This window comes from Myotis davidii, unplaced genomic scaffold (assembly GCF_000327345.1).
Source record: "Myotis davidii unplaced genomic scaffold, ASM32734v1 scaffold69, whole genome shotgun sequence".
NCBI classification, from domain to species: Eukaryota; Metazoa; Chordata; class Mammalia; order Chiroptera; family Vespertilionidae; genus Myotis; species Myotis davidii.
This window is the reverse complement of record NW_006300363.1, coordinates 3,043,084-3,060,653: the sequence shown is the minus strand read 5'-3', so window position 1 is coordinate 3,060,653 and position 17,570 is coordinate 3,043,084. Positions and strand designations below refer to the sequence as shown.

General features: G+C 54.8%; 2 protein-coding genes across 3 annotated transcripts in view; one reads left to right on the top strand and one right to left on the bottom strand.

Annotated features, from left to right (window-relative positions):
- The window catches only part of PRR29 (proline rich 29), a gene marked incomplete at its 5' end in the record, with an annotated part of 2,647 nt that extends 603 nt beyond the window's left edge, over positions 1-2,044 (top strand). Inside the window, 4 exons of the mRNA XM_006776746.2 lie at positions 1-108; positions 1,057-1,280; positions 1,413-1,483; positions 1,676-2,044. Coding sequence (XP_006776809.1) covers positions 1-108; positions 1,057-1,280; positions 1,413-1,483; positions 1,676-1,704 — 432 coding nt within the window. The remainder of the gene's footprint in view (positions 109-1,056; positions 1,281-1,412; positions 1,484-1,675) is intronic.
- Positions 2,045-2,532: 488 nt separating this feature from the next.
- ICAM2 (intercellular adhesion molecule 2) lies at positions 2,533-12,292 on the bottom strand. 2 transcript variants are annotated; one of them, XM_015572452.1, is made up of 6 exons: positions 11,930-12,292; positions 7,286-7,382; positions 5,276-5,542; positions 3,920-4,240; positions 2,711-2,906; positions 2,533-2,667 (listed from the first exon to the last, which is right to left on the bottom strand). In XM_015572452.1, exons 2-5 carry the CDS (start codon positions 7,356-7,358, stop codon positions 2,728-2,730), a joined length of 840 nt encoding a protein of 279 aa, XP_015427938.1. In that variant the 5' UTR covers positions 7,359-7,382; positions 11,930-12,292; the 3' UTR covers positions 2,533-2,667; positions 2,711-2,727. The 2 variants fall into 2 exon arrangements, with proteins under 2 accessions (XP_015427938.1, XP_006776769.1); XM_006776706.2 differs by having other exon boundaries at positions 2,533-2,906; positions 11,930-12,291.
- Between the last annotated feature and the right edge of the window lie 5,278 nt (positions 12,293-17,570).

The window sequence follows — 17,570 nt, the reverse complement described above, 5'->3', positions numbered from 1 at the left end:
GACCTGATGGAGCTGCTGCTGCTGCAGAACGCCCAGATGCACCAGCTGATCCTGGGTCGCCTGGTGGCAGCAGCACTCAGCCCCTGGCCCGCCTTCTCTGGCCCGCAGGTGGGAGGCTGGGGAGTGGGGCTGGGGGTCCCTAATCCAGACCACGCAGTCCTTGTTTTCAAGCAGGCGTCCCTGCAGTGTGTCCCTCCGTGGGCTGCAGGCCCAGGAGGACGGGCGCCATTGCACCTGGACCTGCAGGCGCCTGGTACTTAGGGGCTAATGTTTGCTGAGAAGCCAATGAATAAATGAATGACTACGCACACCAGGCAACTTTGGCTGTGCCGGCACAGGAGGGGTGCCCTGCCTGCGTGCCCCCCTGGCTGGGCATGAGGAAAGGCTCCGTGGAGGGGCAGGTGGCCCTAGAACAGTGATGGCGAACCTTTTGAGCTCGGCGTGTCAGCATTTTGAAAAACCCTAACTTAACGCGTGTGCCGTGTCACATATAGAAATTTTTTGATATTTGCAACCATAGAAAAACAAAGACTTATATTTTTGATATTTATTTTGTATATTTAAATGCCATTTAACAAAGAAAGATCAACCAAAAATATGAGTTCACTTGTCCCCTCGGACACGCGTGTCATAGGTTCGCCATCACTGCTTAGAACCAGCCCTTGACAGCCACATGGGGTCTTGATGGTTGGAGGTGAGGGCGTGTCCACCACCCAGGCTGGCAGAGCCCTCCAGCGGCCCTGGGATGAGTGGCTCCAGGGCCTGGGGCAGGCCAGGTGCAGCTTCCTGGCCCCCACCCAGCTCTGGAGTCAAACCTGGATTCTTCCAGTCCCTGCTCGCCTCTCATTAGCTGGGTGACCTCGACCAGCGGCTCAGGCTCTTCAAGCCTCAGGTTCCCACCTGCAAACTGTCTCCAAAGTGCCTGCTTACATGTAGCAAATACCAAGAACCAGTTGATGAAGCAGATCTGGAAAAATAATGTAGAGGCACGGAGGAGTGGGGGTGGGGAGAACCTGACCCTGTGTCACCCCCCCCCCACTCTCTCGCAACCCCCAGGTCCACTTGGAGAGTCCGAAGGAGGAGGGTGAGGAGGAAGAGGAGCTGGAAGCCCAGGAGGAAGGGCCTCTGGTGTTCCACCACCATTACCTGCCCTGCCCGACGCCCGCTCCGGGCCTCCAGCCTCCCTGGCCAGCGCCTTTCCTTCCCCCTCCGCCACACCAGCCCCCCTTGCAGGATGCACCCAGGATCCAGCAGCGCCCTCCTGCCAGGAAGAGGGGGGTGTAAGTGAGGCCAGGCCCTGCTCTGGCTGGGCTGGAGGAGCTGCCTTGGGGCTGGGGCGGGTGGAGATTGCTGTGGGTCAAACCGCAGAGGTCACTTCTGAGGGGGCATTTCTTTTCTCCTCCCCATCTCAGGAGAGCCGTGCCCCCACCCCCACCCCCCAGTGCCACAGGGACTGTGGGTGCGGATGTACCCCCGGCTTCAGGTAGGGGCAGGGGGTGTGGGCAGCAGGCTCCAGGCCTAGGGATGGGCCAGGAGGCTAGGGGGGTCATCTTCCCCTGAGGGCGGGGGTACCGTCACTGCTGCAGGCAACTGGCCCGTCCCCTTCCCTTTCCCTCCTTGGGGTCCACTGAGGCAGGAGGGAGTCAAGATGAGGGTGCTGTCTCCCCCCACCCAGATTACTATGATGCTGAGAGCTTACTATGAAGACAGATGCTGGCCCAGGGACCCACTCCAGCTGCACTGCGAGGCTGGATACAGCCCCCGAGGGCCCCTCTGGTGCTCACAGCCACACCTGACAGCCCTTCTCTGCCCAACCCCGACCAGGCCCTCCCCTCCAGGGTGAATCAGTCTCCTCTCCTTCCCATTGAGACCTTGAGCCAGCCCATCTCTTCTCTGGAGTAAGCTCATTAGGTTACTCACTGTTCAAGGCCCTCGACCCACGTGAACACCCACCTCTGCCCCACTGTTAGCTTCCCGGGCGAGGGGGAGGCTGGGAACCAGAGCCCCCCCAGACCTCAGTCCCTCACCCCTCTCTCTGGGAAGGCCAGGGCTGCGGGGTCTCCGCTTGGCCTAATAATGGAGGAGGAGGCCAGAGAAGACTGGTTTTGTTGTCTTGTAAAGGCCAAGATGCGGAAGAATCCTGACTGGGAGGGTCCTGGAGCTGCGCCAGACCCCTAGGGCCCCCACCCTCCACTCCACCAACAGGAAGCTGGCTCTGTGGCCGTGTCCTGCTCCGGCAGGGAGTGGCCCCAGTTCCCGAGGGCCGTGTGGGAACAGAGTGTCTCTGCCCGGCCAGGCCAGGGCCCGCCCCAACCCCACCGAGGAGGCCCTTGTCACTCGGCCAATGAGGGTGGGTGCCCGGTGCTGAGGCCGGTCAGCATGGGGGCGCCCCCGGGCTGGGCTGGCCCAAGTCCTCGGTGAAGCGGAGGGTGGAGGGACACTGAGGAGGCTTCTAGGGAGAGAAGTATCAGCCCGATGCGTCACCTTCCCGGCTGCTGAGCACTCTCCCAGGAGGAGACGCGAGGCACAGGGTTAGGTCCAGGCGTTTGTATTCAGACTAGAAAAGGAAACGTCCCCCAAGTCCTCTGCGGCTTGTCACTGTCCTTCTGCCGTGGCCGGGCCACATCGCTGAGAGCCACGCTGAGTCCCAGTGGCTGCCGTGGCCGTGGCCACATCGCTGAGAGCCACGCTGAGTCCCAGTGGCTGCCGGGGCCGGGGCCACGCAGGCTATGCCCGGTAGGAGCGTCTCAGCCTCCTCCACGCGGCTTGTACCCCGTAATTGCCTCGCCGCCGCTGGTGCCACTGCTGGCCGAAGACGAAGCACAGCAGGACGGACGCCACAAACAGCAGCAGCAGCACCGACACGACGGCGATGATGATGACCATCTGGTTGTCCGGCGTGGGCTCTAGGGGAGAGGGCAGCGGGCTGAGACGGCCTCCGGGCCTCGCGTGCACACATGCATAACCCGTGGATGCAGACAGTGGGGTGGTGAGGGCTGGGGGCGGGGGGCGGAGAGAGGGGGCTGAAGAGGGTCGATGGGGGAAAGAGGAGAAACATGTAACACTCTCAACAATAAAGATTTAAAAAAAAAGAAGAAGTGCCCTGGTCCTAGGTGCCAGGGCCCAAGGGGGAGTGAGGTCCACCCTCATCCGTCCTGCAGTCACCCGGTCACGGAGACGAGTGACAGATGGTGCACTAACTGGGGGAAAGGTGAGCTGGGGTCTGGGCTACCAGCAGGCCTCGGTGAGACTGAGGGCAGCCTGTGGGCTCAGGCACCATGGCCTGGACAGTGCACGCCAGCCCCTCCCTGGGCAGAGCTGAGTGAGATTCTACCAAACTCTCTGACAGGGAACACCTGCCATCAGGAGTCACAGAACCGCCCTGGCTGGTGTAGGTGAGCACGGAAGGGTCGTGGGTTTGATTCCCGGTCGGGTCGAGGTGTGCGCGCGCAGGAGACAACCAATAAGTGTGTCTCTCTCACATCAATGTTTCTCTCTCTTTGTCCCCTTCCCTCCCTCTCGCCCACTCTTTCTAAAATCGTTGGAAAATATCCTCAGGTGAGGATCAACAATAACGAAAAGAATCAAGAACAGTGGGGTTCTAGAAGACCTGAGGGGTCGGTTAGGTCCAACTTTTCATTGTAGAGAGGAGCCAGAGAGAGCAGGTTGACTTGGTCAAGGTCACACAGCTCACTAACGGCCAAGCAACTAGTCCAGGTCCACGCTGGGGCTTGGAGAGAGCTTCAGGGAGGAGGGAACGTAAGAGGGACCCCTCTCAGGATCCAGTGTGGGGCCCCTGTTGCCTACCCCCCTGAGCTGGCAGAGAGTGGGCTGAGGTTCTGACATCCCTCAAGGCCTAACGTGAATGCCCTGTCCCCCCCACCCCCTCTCCGGGGCAGGCGGAGGGCCTCCTCCTCACCATGGATCTCAAGCACCTGGGGCTCTGAGATTATTCGGATCAAATTCCCACCACGGGGCTGCAGGTCCAGCTCCGCCCGGCAGGAGAAGTTGTGGCGACCGTCTTCCTTGTGAGCCGTGCTGTTGTGTGTGATCATGGCTTCTTGGGGGGCAGCTGTTTCCCCCTCAAATCTCTGCATGTGCAGGGGCTCCTGGCCACGGAGCAAGGTGAGGGTGAGGTTCTCAAGAGGTGCCACCGCCGGCACCCTGCACTCCATGGTGAAGACTTTGCCCACAGTCACCCAAGTGGGCTGTAGCTTCAGCAGCACTTGCTCTGGGGGGTCTGCAGGGGAGAAAGTGGGGGAGGTTGAAGGCACGGTCCCAGCGGGCCCACCCAGCCAAGAGCACCCCCTATCAGCACCGTGTGCTCCGGTCCCCGGCTGGACTTGCGGAGGCTGGGGCCTGGCCTGCTCCAAAGTGTAAGAGAGGAAGAAGGAGGTCGTTTAGGATGAAGGGTGTGCCGGGTGGTAGTCTTACGAATGTGATGGGTTCTGCCGTGGACAAGAATGGAGGTGGTTGGGTGTCTCCAAAGAGAGGGTCAGAGACTGTGCAGCCAACTAGAAAGATGCACATGCCTGCATCTGTCTCCTTCCTCTCCAGAATTTTAAAAACTAAACAGTTGGGCACTTATATTCAGAGAGGCTTAGAACGGAGTGCTCACTGGAACTGGGCGTGAGCTGTGAGTTCTCACTTAACAGGTGGGGGCCAAAGTCAGACCTGCCTTCATCCTCAGGGTCAGGTTCACGGCCCTCTCAATCCCTTATCCAACGGAGCCCTGGGTGCGGCCTGCATTTCCCTCTGAGCCAGACATCTCACCCCAGTCACACCGGGATAGGATGTTGGATCGAGGGCATCATGTATTTGATCCATTAATGGGGAGGATCCCAGCGGCACCCTTAGTGCCGAGATGTTGGGAGAATCCCGGCCTCTCCGGACCTCCGTGGCCATGGGCAGGCGTGAGTGTGATGGTCTCACATTTGCCGAGGGCCCTCAAGGGGAGAGAAAAGCACCTGGGGACTCCTCAACCTCCCCTGGAGAGTGTGCCGCCCTCCTGATGGTGCCCCCATGGGATACGGGCTGTTCCCCGGACGGGCTGCTGCTGAGCTGGGAGGAGGCTGTGAGCACTGCGATCGCCCTCTTCGGAGCAAGCCTCAAAGGCGGGGTTGCCACAGGCCCACGGAGGCCAGCGAAGGGTGGGAGCAGACTCTGAGCCCAGGGCCTCGGTCCTGCTCCTTGTCCCCCCAGGAGCCCGGGAGGAGCGGAGCACCCAGGGGCAGGCACTGCGCTGGGGGAGGAGGGCCGAGCGAGAGGCACTCACAGAACACGGTGACGCTGGCATTCCGCTGCACCTGCTTCCCAGAGCAGGTGAAGTGGCAATATACGACCGTGTCCGTGGAGACGTTGGAGACCCTGTAGAGCTCCCACTGAGGCTGCTTGTGCAGCAGAGTCTTGCTTAGGGTGGTCTCCAAGCCGCTGACGGTGGGCTGCAGGCAGCTGGTGCTGCAGTTGATCTCAGAGGACCCTCCGTGCTTCACCAGCAGCTGCGCTGGCGACATGTAGACCTCGAACGCCTCCTCGCCAGACCCTGGAAGACCAGAAACTCTGGGCAGCAGATGTCCCCGCTGTCCTGCCCAGTGGAGCTGCCCACTCTGATCGAGGGGGCGGGGCCAAAGAAGGAAGGCCAGGGATGGTCCCTCTGCTCCTAGACGCTTGGCCCTTGTTCAGGCCTCATGGGCTGTCTCCCTGCCTCTGGGTGCCCCTCCTCCAGCCTGTCACCTCCAGGCAGATTCGTCTTCCTCACGCACTTCTCTCTCCATGGAAGGGGACCCCATTCCACCTTCAAGGCCCCAGTGTGCCCTCCCTCCTCCACCAAGGCCTCTCTGAGATGGAGGTGGACTATGTCTTCGGAGCTCCTGTGGCCCAGGGTTCAACCCATCCCTCCCTCCTCTCCTTTCTTTCTCAAATACTTTTTGAACGCCCGCGTTGTGCCTGGTACTGTTCTAGGCTCTGCGGGAGTGAACAGAGCAGACCAAATCCTGCCTTTACAGAGCTCACATTCCAGTGAAGAAAACAGACAACAATAAACAAACATCCAGCCCATTGGACAGTGGTAAGCGCCTGGGAAAGGAAACAGGGGGGTGTATGTGTATGTGTTTGTGGGGAGGGAGGGGCACTTTAGCACAGGCCTCACCGAAATAACAACATCTGAACAAAGACATGAGGGAGGTGGGGGCGAGCCCTGCCCATATCTGGGGGAGTATTTCTAGGAGACGCCCTGGGTCGGGAGGGGGTGAGCTGTGTCTGCCTGTGGAAGAGCGAGGTGTCAGGGTGCTCTAGCTCAGCGAGGAAAAATGCAGGGGAAGCGAGGTCAGAAAGGAAATGGGACCACCCTGCCCATGGCCCGGGATTGTCCCAGTGATTCACACTCCTACGGACTCTCCCTTCGCCATTTTAGAGCTTCTAGAAGGCAGGACCCTGTCCCCCACTGTCCTGTGTGTGACAGACTCAGGAAGCATTTGATGCATGGAGACTGAGCCCTCAGCACTCACCTCTCTCTCAGCAACGACCAGGACGGTCCTCCATCCCAACCAGCTGGGCCCAGCCTGGGTCCTGTGCTAGCACCATGCCCACATGCCCCCACGCAGCGCCCAGATGGTTGAACACAATGAAGTGGCAAGAGACGGGCTTTGCAGGTACATGGAGCTGGGTTTGAATCCTGAGTTCACCGTGTGCCAGCTCGGCAGGGTGCTTGCTCTCTCTGAGCCTCCGTTTCTTCAGCTGTGAAATGGGCTAGTAATTCCTGTCCCAAAGCTGTTGTGAAGGTTCAATGAGATGGCACTTCAAAAGCATCTGGCAGGTTGTGCAAAACGGGGTGCTTGGCACCTGGTGGCATTTTCCCTCACGTCCCCTTGACCCACTGGCAGGGGTTTCACTTTCGCTCTGAGGCTAGCCAGAAGGTGAGGCCCTCTGCTGCCCTCTTCTGTCCTCTAGGCCGCATCTGAAGACCAGCTATGCCGGCCGTGCCTGCACCTTCTCTTGAACCCCAGCACCCTTCACCTCCTGAGGCCCCTACTCAGCCCACCATTTAGTCTCCATGACCTGCCACATCCACACCATGAAGCTGTGGGGCTGTTCAACCTGGTGTCCCAAAGGCCAGGCCCCTCACCTGCTGCCCAGGTGTCCATAGCATCCTGTGCCCATGGCTGGGGCCACTATGTCAAAGCCTCTGAGACTTCAGGGTTAGCACCCTGCCCCTAAAGCGGGGGAGCAGGCAGCCCACCCTCTGGGCTGGCACAGGCCCAGTCAGGAACCCCAGGCACTGGCTCACCTGGGCAGAAGAGCAGAGCAAGAAGAGCTGCGGGCAGGCCCCAGCAACAGAAAGGGGACATCTCAGATGGCATCCACGGGCTGGCAGCTGAGGGGGCCTGCGGAGATAGAGAGTGGGGTCAGGGAGTGGTGGCCTGGAGTCGCGGCGGAGCCGCCAGCCTTTTGTAAGCTGGTGACTGCATTTCCTCTCATTATCTGAGCGGTTCTTGGGAGGCCACGTGGAAGGCGGCTTCCTCCGCCTGGGCTGCCAGAGTCTAGGCAGAAGAAGGCGGAAGCTGCCGCTAAGCGGGGCCACAACTTGACCCTTGGGCATGCTCAATTTAGAGGTGATGAGTGCCCACACGTGGGCAAGCAGGTACACGTGTGTGCGTGATGTGCGTGCACACAGGATTCTGGTGCGATGTGTGGGCACAGAAGACAGGGATGACTACAAGCCCCAAATCTCACAGGACACACTGTTGGGGTCCCTTCTGGGAAGAAAATACCCTAAGTCAGGACCTGTCCAGAACAGGGTCACCCTAGCAACGCAGATAAAGAGCTGGGCTTTCCTAGGGAAACGTGGGTGGGACTTGGAGGCTTCCAGCTAACAGCCCAGCACGATCTACTTAGACCTTCATACCCGCATAGCTTTCAACCTGGACCTGTCCCGACCCAGCTGATACAGGGACAGCCTGAGGCCCAGAGCCTCAGGAAATTTCCCAGCCCCCAGCAGCCCAGGCACAGACAGAGGTTATGGGATCAGTCCGACTGTAGCCCAAATCCTCAGCCTCCATTTCCAGACCTGGCTTGTGGGGTCTCCCCTCCGCATCCAGGTGGGGAACAGAGGTCGGGATTAGGGTCTGAGAAACTGTAGTGTGTTTCCTGGAGGCTTTGTCACCTGTTGCAGGATCCTCAGATGCAGTGAGCAGGTGAGGGGGAGTCCGATGGTGGGGAGGGTCTTGCCAGGAGGCTTTTGGTCCTGACACATCCAGCCTTCTTGCTCCAGCTGTGGCCAGGAGGCCCAGGGGCCAGCTGGCCCGGGAGAGACAGGACAGCAGCAGGCTTCCTTGCTTTCTCAGCCCGCCCCCCTCCCCCAAAGATGGGGCCTTGCCAAAGGGATGCCTCAGTATTTTCAGGGCTCGGGCCAAACCTCGTTCCTGAGTTGGGAGGGCAGGGAGAGGCCATGCCCTTCTCTTTGGCTGCTGTTACTATCGTATGTGGTGTCGAGGGCAGCCCTTGTCAGCAGGGACCCGGGGAAGCCCAAGACAGGCCGCTCGCTGGGCTTCGGAATGATACAGAGAGAAGATGGAGAAGAGAGTGGAACTGAACTCCAGCCCACGGTGCGGCTGCAGGAAACACTCCCCCAATCCAAGCTAGAGGCTGAGGGGGCACCCCAGGGGATCAGACAGTGGGCCCTGCTGTGGTGGGGGCTCTGTGGTCTCCACTGGGTCCGAATAATAATAGTAACAATAACTACAAAAATAATCACAACAGTAATACAATAAAGTAAACATTTACTGACCGCAGGTCACAAGCACTCCACAAACATGAACTAATTAATCCCCCAACTCTACGAGGTAGGTACTGTTACTGTCCCCATCTGTAAGAAACCGAGTCACCGTTGGGGCAAACCAGGCCTGTGCCCATGGCTTTGTTAGACATATGTGTACTGCATTCTGAGATCTGACATGTCAGTCTCCCCTCCCTCCCCACTGGCCTTTCCATCCATGAGGGCAGAAGCTACAGCCACCAGGAAGTAACATTGCCTGGCACACAGTAGGTCTTAATAACTGTTCAGTCAGTAGATGGATGGATGGGTGGATTAGCAAATGAATGAGAAACAGTCTTGATAAACAACCCAGAGGACCTTTCTGGTGGGCCCACTTAGCCAATCTTTCTCCTTCTGGTGATGTCTCTGCTGCCCCCCAGGCTACAGCTGGGCTATCAACAGGGACAACCAGGGGCCCATGATCTTTACAAATCCTCAGATTTTTAATGTGATTCAGGCTGGTTCCCTTGGAAACCACAGTTTTCCGTGTGACTAGCAAATGGGCGTGACCTGGGTCTTGACACAGGAGTATGGAATGGTTGAAAGTCAGAGGGTGGAAAAAGACAGCCCCGGCAAGCAGTAACCAGGAGAAAGCCAGGAAAGCTGCACTGATATCGGACATAGGGGACTTTGACGATAAAAATACTAGGAACAGGGTAAGTGCCTAAATGAAAAGGTCAGTTCACCAGGAAGTTAGGATAGTTCTAAACTTGTAAGCATCTAGCTTCAAAGAACTACAAAGAGATAAAACCACCACCAAAGGAAGAGGTTTTAATACACTTCTTTCAACTACAAATAATGAAGCAGACCAAAAAACAAACAAACAAACAAAAAACACCCCAGTAAATGAATAGAAGAGCTGAAACATAGTTTAAAAGCTTGATAGGTACCTATAAATCAGAGAATACAAATTTTTTAAAAGGTTTTAAAATTCCATATATTTGGTCGTGTAAAAACATGCCCTAAATAACCCATAGGTCAAAGGAAAAAAAGAGTAATAACACATTTTAAAAAAATTTAGAATTGAATAGTAGTGACAAAACATATATTAAAATTTATGGGATGCATCAAACCTGGTACTTAGAGGGAAAGTTATAGCCTTGATGCTTGTACTCGAAAATAGTCTGAAATAAACATCCAAATTGAAGTAAGTAGTCAAGAAGTTAGAAAAGGAAAAAACCAAGTAAACCCAAAAGTAAACTCACAGAGAATAATGAGCAGAAATCAATAAACTAGAAAACGAAGTAGACAGGCTGGATAAAGCCAAAAATCGGTTCTTGAGAAAACGAATAGAATGGGCCTATCTATTTAAAAACAAACGAAGGCACAAGTGACCATTATTAGGAACGAAAACAGGAACATTATACGATTAAAAAGAAGACGTTCCAGCCCAGAGGCATGCTCTTGGTTGAGCATCAACCTGTAAATCAGGAGATCATGGTTCAATTCCGGGTCAGGGTACATACCCGGGTTGGGGGCTCGATCGCCAGTGTGGGGTGTGGGGTGTGGGGTGGGGAGTGTGCAGAAGGCAGCCAATCAGTGATTCTCTCTCACCCTTGATGTTTCTTTCTCTCCCTCTCCCTTCCTCTCTCAAATCAATAAAAACATATTTCAAAAAAAGAAGACGTTACAAATCCACAGAAAAAGAAAGCAGAACAGTGGTTGCCAGGGCCTGGTGAGTTGTTCGATGGGTAGAGTTTCCGTTTTGTATGAGAAAACTCAAGGTTGGTTACAAAAAACCACGCATGTACTTACCACCGCCAACTAGTGCTATCAGGCAAAGAGGACTTTTAGTACAAAGATATTGATAAGGGATAAAATGGGTGCCTAAATTAAAGGATCAATTCATAGTTCTACATGGATAAGCATCTATCTTGAAAAAACTACAAAGAGATCAAACCACCAGCATAGTGAGATATTTTAATACACGTGTCTCAGCTGTGGATAAAGAAGCACACTGAAAATGGAAAAATGGTTAAGATGGTACATTTTGTGTTACGTGAATTTAACCACAATTAAAAATGTCTACAGATAATTTGTGCCAAGAAGTACGAAACAACATAGAATAGGCATGCATACGCGATAAAGCACTAAGAGCACCGGGAGGGTGGCTACATCTGGGTGGGAGCGAGGAACGCACAGGCAGATGCAGGACTTAGGAACATTTCATGCCTGTGTTGAGTGTTGGGTTCAGGCCTGTCCATACTACCCTGCTGTATAGAATGTACATGCGTGCTTCATATGTTACATTACGTGCCACTCTTTAAATGTTACTGAAAGGATGCCGGGAGAAAAGAGAAGTTCCCATGTGTTAGACAGAAGAGGAGGCTCTATGGCAGCTGTTCTCAACCTGTGGGTCGCGACCCCTTTGGGGGTCGAACAACCCTTTCACGGGGGTCGCCTAAGACCATGGGAAAACACATATATAATTACATATTGTTTTTGTGATTAATCACGATGCTTTAATTATGTTCAATTTGTCACAACGAAAATACATCCTGCATATCAGATATTTACATGACGATTCATAACAGTAGCAAAATGACAGTTATGAAGTAGCAACGAAAATAATTTTACGGTTGGGGGGTCACCTCAACATGAGGAACTGTATTAAAGGGTCGCGGCGTTAGGAAGGTTGAGAACCACTGGTCTATGGGAATGGGAGGGAAGTCCCCTCTCACGGAGGAGGGAGGATTTCACTGGGATTCATCGTGAACCCCAGATGCAAGCCCCAGAGGTTGGGGACTGTCCCTTCCCAGGCTCCGGCCCAGCTCAGAGGGCCCAGGACATACTCATCTGGGCCCCTGGACCAGAAGGCAGCCCCGCAGCTCTAAATCCGTCACCGGGACAGAGCAGGAGAGGAAGCAAGAGAACAAAAACAGGAAACTATCACAAAGCGCAGTTCATGAACTCAGATCGCAGAGGTCCACGGAGCTGGGGACCTCTGCGACCTCCCGCCTCCTTCCCCAACCCCGCGCTTAGAGTGTGTGTGTTGGGCGGGGGTGGTGGTGGTGGGGGATGAAGGTCCAGGGAGGGGGAGGGATTGAAACTCAGGCTTTGATGCTCCATCCCAGATCCTTTCCACTCTGCCCAGGGAGGTGAGAAGTGTGGCCTTACCTGTCATCTGCTGGATGGAGTGAGTGATGGGGAAGGAGCAGTGGCCAGGGGTCCAGTACACCCCAAGAGGTGGAAGCTGCATGAGATGCTGCCGCTGGGTGCCCTGGTGTCTTGGGGTCTGGCGTATTAATTCAGGTTTCTTCCTTCCTTCTACCCAGAAGTCACGTGCTTCCTGTGCCTGGTTGTCATCGCTTTCCGTCCGCTCCCCCCTGAAAAAAAACAACGGGTGGTTAAAACACACACAGCCAACGATGTCAGCACGTTAACCTTTTCTGGTGTACGGCTCTGAGGCATTCAGGACTGTCACACGCTGTGCCACCATCACCACCACCCATCCCCAGAACTTTCCCATCTTCCCAGACTGGAACTCTTCCCCGTGAAGCACTACATTCCCCAGCCACCCCTCTCCCCAGTCCCTGGCAACCACTGTTTTACTTTCTGTTTCTATGAATGTGACGACTCTAGGGACCTCATATCAGGGGGATCTTTGTCCTTTTCTGACTGTTTGTTGCACTGAGCGCAATATCCCCAAGGTTCATCCATGCTGTGGCACATGTCAGAACTACCTTCCTTTAAAAAATTTTTCAATTAAATTAAAAAACTTTTGATTAGAGAGAGAAACATTGATTTGTTGTTCCAATCACCCACGCATTCATGTATGTGCCCTGACGGGGAATTGAACCCACACCGTGGCATATAGGGATGATGCTCTCACCCACTGAGCTGCCCGGCCAGGGCAGAATTACCTTCCTTTTTAAAGCTGCATAATATTCCGCTGTGTGGAGAGACCACATTTGTGTCTCTACTCATCCGTCGATGGACACTTGGGTTGCTCCCACCTTCTGGCTGTGTGAATAATGCTGCAATGAATGTGGGTGAACAAATCTCTCTTCAACTCCCTGCTTTTGACTCTTTGGGGTTCATACCCAGAAGAGAGATTGCTGGGTCACATGGTAGTTCTGTTTAATTTTTTTGAGGAACGGCCATACCATTTTCTTCTCTCTTTTGAGGTGCAGTGTCTGCACTACTTAGGCCTTTGATGAATGATAGAGTTCCAGGGTGAACCCTGCAGGAAGCTAGTCAACATCACAGAGCTGGGTCTTCCCTGTGTTCGACATGCCCCACCACGAAAACCTGTCTGTGACCAAGAACCATCGCTTTCTCAGATCACGTCACACCTGCCACCTCGCCTAGCAATAAAAAACACACAAAAACAAACAAAAAACTACCCTAGCAGAGTGACTGTCCCAATAGGCAGAAAGAATCAAAGCTGGGTGCAGAGGTGGGTGCTGGGTGGCCAGCGAGGCTCGCCCACAAGCAGGGATCTTGCCCCCAGAGGCCAGCCCCATTTTAAACTCCTGGCTTAGCCAAGTCACAAAGTAGACGATGTCAGGGACCAACAGGACAGTCAAGGCCATGCCACACAGGGTCTTCTAGGCCCGAAGCCATCTCTCCTGGTGCTTTTGTGTTTCGGGCTCTTCACAGAAGTTCGTTTTGGAAAGTTCCTGTCTCACTGCTGCCAAAACACAACCAAGGGAGAACGCCGAGGTGGGGCATCAGGGCCGAAGGCTTTGTGGAGCCCGTGTGACGTTAGAGCTCTGATGGTACCTGCGGTAGACACACATTAGGGCCCAGCCAGTGTGACTGAGTGGTTGAGCATCAACCTATGAACCAGGAGGTTGGGGTTCGATTCCCCATTGGGGCACGTGCCCGGGTTGCAGGCTTGGTCCCCAGTGGGGGTGTGTGTGCAGGAAGCGGCCTATACTGGCGATCAGTGCCAATTGGGGCCTTCCTTCCCTGGCTGCTAACTGGGGCCTTCCTTCATTCCACGCCACTCCCTGGTGATCAGCACATGCCATAGTGAGGGATCGCACTCCCGGTCTCCCGGTCAAACTCCTGAGGGGACACTTTGCATATTAGCCATATGTGTGTGTGTGTGTGTGTGTGTGTGTGTGTGTGTGTATATACTAGAGGCCTAGTGCACAAAATTCGTGCACTTGCCAGGGGGCAGGTCCCCTCAGACTGGCATGCGCAGTCCAGGAGCCCTCGGGGGATGTCCAACTGCTGGCCAATCCGGCAGTCAGACATCGTTAGTGCTGCTGCAGAGGCAGGAGAGGCTCCCACGACCGCCGCTGCACTCGCCAGCCGTGAGCCCAGCTTCTGGCTGCGTGGCACTCCCCCTGTGGGAGCACACTGACCACCAGGGGGCAGCTCCTGCATTGAGCACCTGCCCCCTGGTGGTCAGTGCCTGACTGGTCGTTCCGCTGTTTGGTCAATTAGCCTTTTATTATATAGGATAGATATATAAAAACTTGTTTAAAAAAATTAGGGCACATGTCTGATTCACAATTTCCCCAGGAGTGATCCTGGACTTGCCTCTTTTAGAAAAGAATCCCTCCTTTCTTGACCACGAACAGGTTTTCTGGGGAGCTGCTGTCCTCCTACCCCACCCACCCCCCTGGCCAAACGATTGCTCCACAGTGACATCATGGTATTTCAGGTATTTACTTGAGTTTGTTTTTTTTAAACGAGTTGGGGAAAGAGAGTCTTTTCCTGCCAGGTTGCAGAGGTCAGAGGAAGCCAAGCCTCCCATTCACAGGGCGATGGGTCTGTAAGGCGAGAAGGTCAAATGCTCAAAGAAGAGGTGAAAGTGCTCCAATGGTTCCAGTCCTTGGTTCCAGCCATTCCTGAGGCCTTTCCTGCAGGTCGGCGTCCACCAGCCAATTCTTTTGGCCCTTTTGCTCGAGCCAGTTTCAGCGGGTTTCTGTCCAGAGCCAGAGACCACGCATCCCCAGAGGACTCGTCAGTCAGCAGAGAGGCTGCAGAGTGAACTGCATGTGGCCTGCACTGGCCGGGCTCCAGGCCCTACTTTGGTGCTGGGTCTTTACGACAGGAGAGGCTGGGAATGTCTTCCTGGAAAGAGAAAAATAAAGTAAGATTTGATGACAACATAACATTACTTCTGCCACTCCAAACGTCCTTTCCGCCCTTCTTTTTTTTTTTAATTGCTTTCAGAGCGGAAGGGAGAGGGAGAGAGAGACAGAAACATCAATGATGAGAGAAAATCATTGATCGGCCGCCTCCTGCACACCCCCTACTGGGGATCGAGCTCACAACCCGGGTGTGTGCCCTTGACTGGAATCGAACCCGGGACCCTTCAGTCTGCAGGCTGATGCTCTATCCACTGAGCCAAGCCAGCTAGGGCCCTTCCTTTCTAAAAAATAAATGGAAGGCAATAATTGGAGGTAAGTGTATATCCCGATTTGGAGAACAAGCTGTCAGCTTATGAAGGGCCTCTGAACAGTAATGCCATCAAAATCTGCAGCTATCTCAGCGTTTCCCAAATTCATTTGGCCATTGAGCCCTTTAACTAAGTGTACTCTCCTTTGGTACTCTGAGGTGCAAACACAACTGTCCTAAATGAGTCAACCCTGGGCCTTGTTTCTCTTACCTGGTCCTAGCCACGCTGTAGGGCAGTGATGGCAAACCTATGACACGTGTGTCAGAGGTGACACGTGAACTCATTTTTTTGTTGATTTTTCTTTGTTAAATGGCATTTAAATATATAAAATAAATATCAAAAATATAAGTCTTTGTTTTACTATGGTTGCAAATATCAAAAATTTCTATATGTGACACGGCACCAGAGTTAAGTTAGGGTTTTTCAAAATGCTGACACGCCGAGCTCAAAAGGTTCGCCATCATTGCCATAGGGCATGTGCATCTGGGACATGAGACACCCCACCCGACCCAATGCTCAGCTCTCTTGACTCCTCCCCTCCCCTCCCCTCCCCACTTCCTGTGATTCACACCTGCTCAGGCAGCCTCTTCCAGGAACTCACCATAGGGAAGGGTAGGCCTCAGTCATCTGTGCTTATCTGGAAGGAATCCGAGTCCAACCTCTGACCCAAAAAACAGTTTCTCCCTAGTCTGTTCAGGGTGAGGCCCTCCTCCTCTATTGGAATACCTCCCCCCACCCCAAAAAACAAACAAAAACAAAACAAAACAAAACAGAGACTCATTCATTCACTCATGCACTCACTCACTCACTCACAGAGCCTCCTTTGGCCCCTGGGCAGCTCAGACCGATGGGCAGCCCCCTCATGGAGCTGGGTCTGCCTTCCTGGACCCCGTACGCCCGCTCAAACCTGGACCGAGACAGCAAAGCCAGTTCCTCCCGTGACAGGTGTCTGAGGGCCCAACAGCGGTTTCTTCAAATGTCTGTGAGTTTCGAGGCCCCTCACAGCCCTACCCTTCACCCTCAGCCCCATCATTATGATCAAGGCAGGACTTGCTGTCACTTTCTTGGGTTGAGACTCCTCATTCCAGTTGCTTGGCCTCTTCCGGAATCTTGATTGGGCCGTGCTGGTGTTAGTCACTCTTCCCAGTTTTGTGTCACCTCCAGGCACACTCCACAAGCACTTCCGTGGCTTCCTCCAGGTCACGGAGCAGGCCTGGGAAGGGATTCGGAGAGGCGGGAAGAGGAGACAGCAGGGAAGAGCACTCACTGGGCTCACTTGCCAATCCGCTCTGGGGGTTGAGTTGACTCAGTTACTGCCCCTCCTGTTTCTGGAACACGGCCCCCTCCAACTCCCACCATCTTCACTATGGTTTCCCGGGGGCTGCCCAGCTCTTACCAGCCCTGCTCCTCTGCCCACAGCGGATGGGCCCAGGCACGACTTTGGCCCTGCCGAAGCATCTGGTCAGTCTCTCACTAAAGTGGAAGATGTCAAGGCCAAGGACCGATCAGGGCACCAATGCTCCAGCACAGTGCCTGGCCCGGTATTAGCTGTTGTCATGATCTCTTGAAGCTCACACATACCCCAGTGAGACAAACAGAGAGAGTCCAATAAGTGCATTTGCTGATGGAATACAGTTGTGAATGTGTGTGTATATCTATATATATAAAAGGCTAATATGCAAAGTGTCCCCTCAGGAGTTTGACCGGGAGTTTGATTGCTCGCTATGATGTGTGCTGGCAACCAGGGGACAGTGCAGAATGAAGGCCCTGGCCGGCAGCCAGAAGCCAGGGAAGGAAGGCCCCAGCCGGCAGCCAGAAGGCCCTGATCGGCCCTGATCGCTGGCCAGACCTAGGGACCCTACTCCTGCACGAATTTCATGCACCGGGCCTCTAGTGTTTAATAAAGTGCACCAGACACTAAGAAAACACATCGTCTTTGCAGCCCAAAGCTAACTCAGCATGAAAGCAGCAAACCCCGTCTCAGTGCCCAGAGCCCCGGCCCCACTGTGCCAGCAGCCCCACCACCTGCTGGCCTCCTCTCTCTGCTCTCGGAGGCAGCTAAGGGTGCTGCTAGCTGCCTTCCTCCCTGGCCTGGGCCAATTCAAGAGGCAGACGCAGTCCTGGCGTAGTAGCTGTGTGGGGGACGCAGGAGCTGTCTCTGCTGTTGCATCAAGTGACAGGAAGCGAGCCTCCCGTGTGCCCTTGGCTTTGCTGTGTCCAGAGCTGCAGACGGCAGGCGGGTATGTCTATGGCTCTCAGGGACGCTCCGGTGCCCTCTGAGGCAGGGGGAGAGGGGGCCACGTGGAAGGAGCCAGTCTTGCAGCTGAGCCCCGGCTACACTGTCCGGGGGCTGGTGGGCCCTTCAGCGTCTCCCTTCAGGTGCTGCAGGAGAAAGCAAAG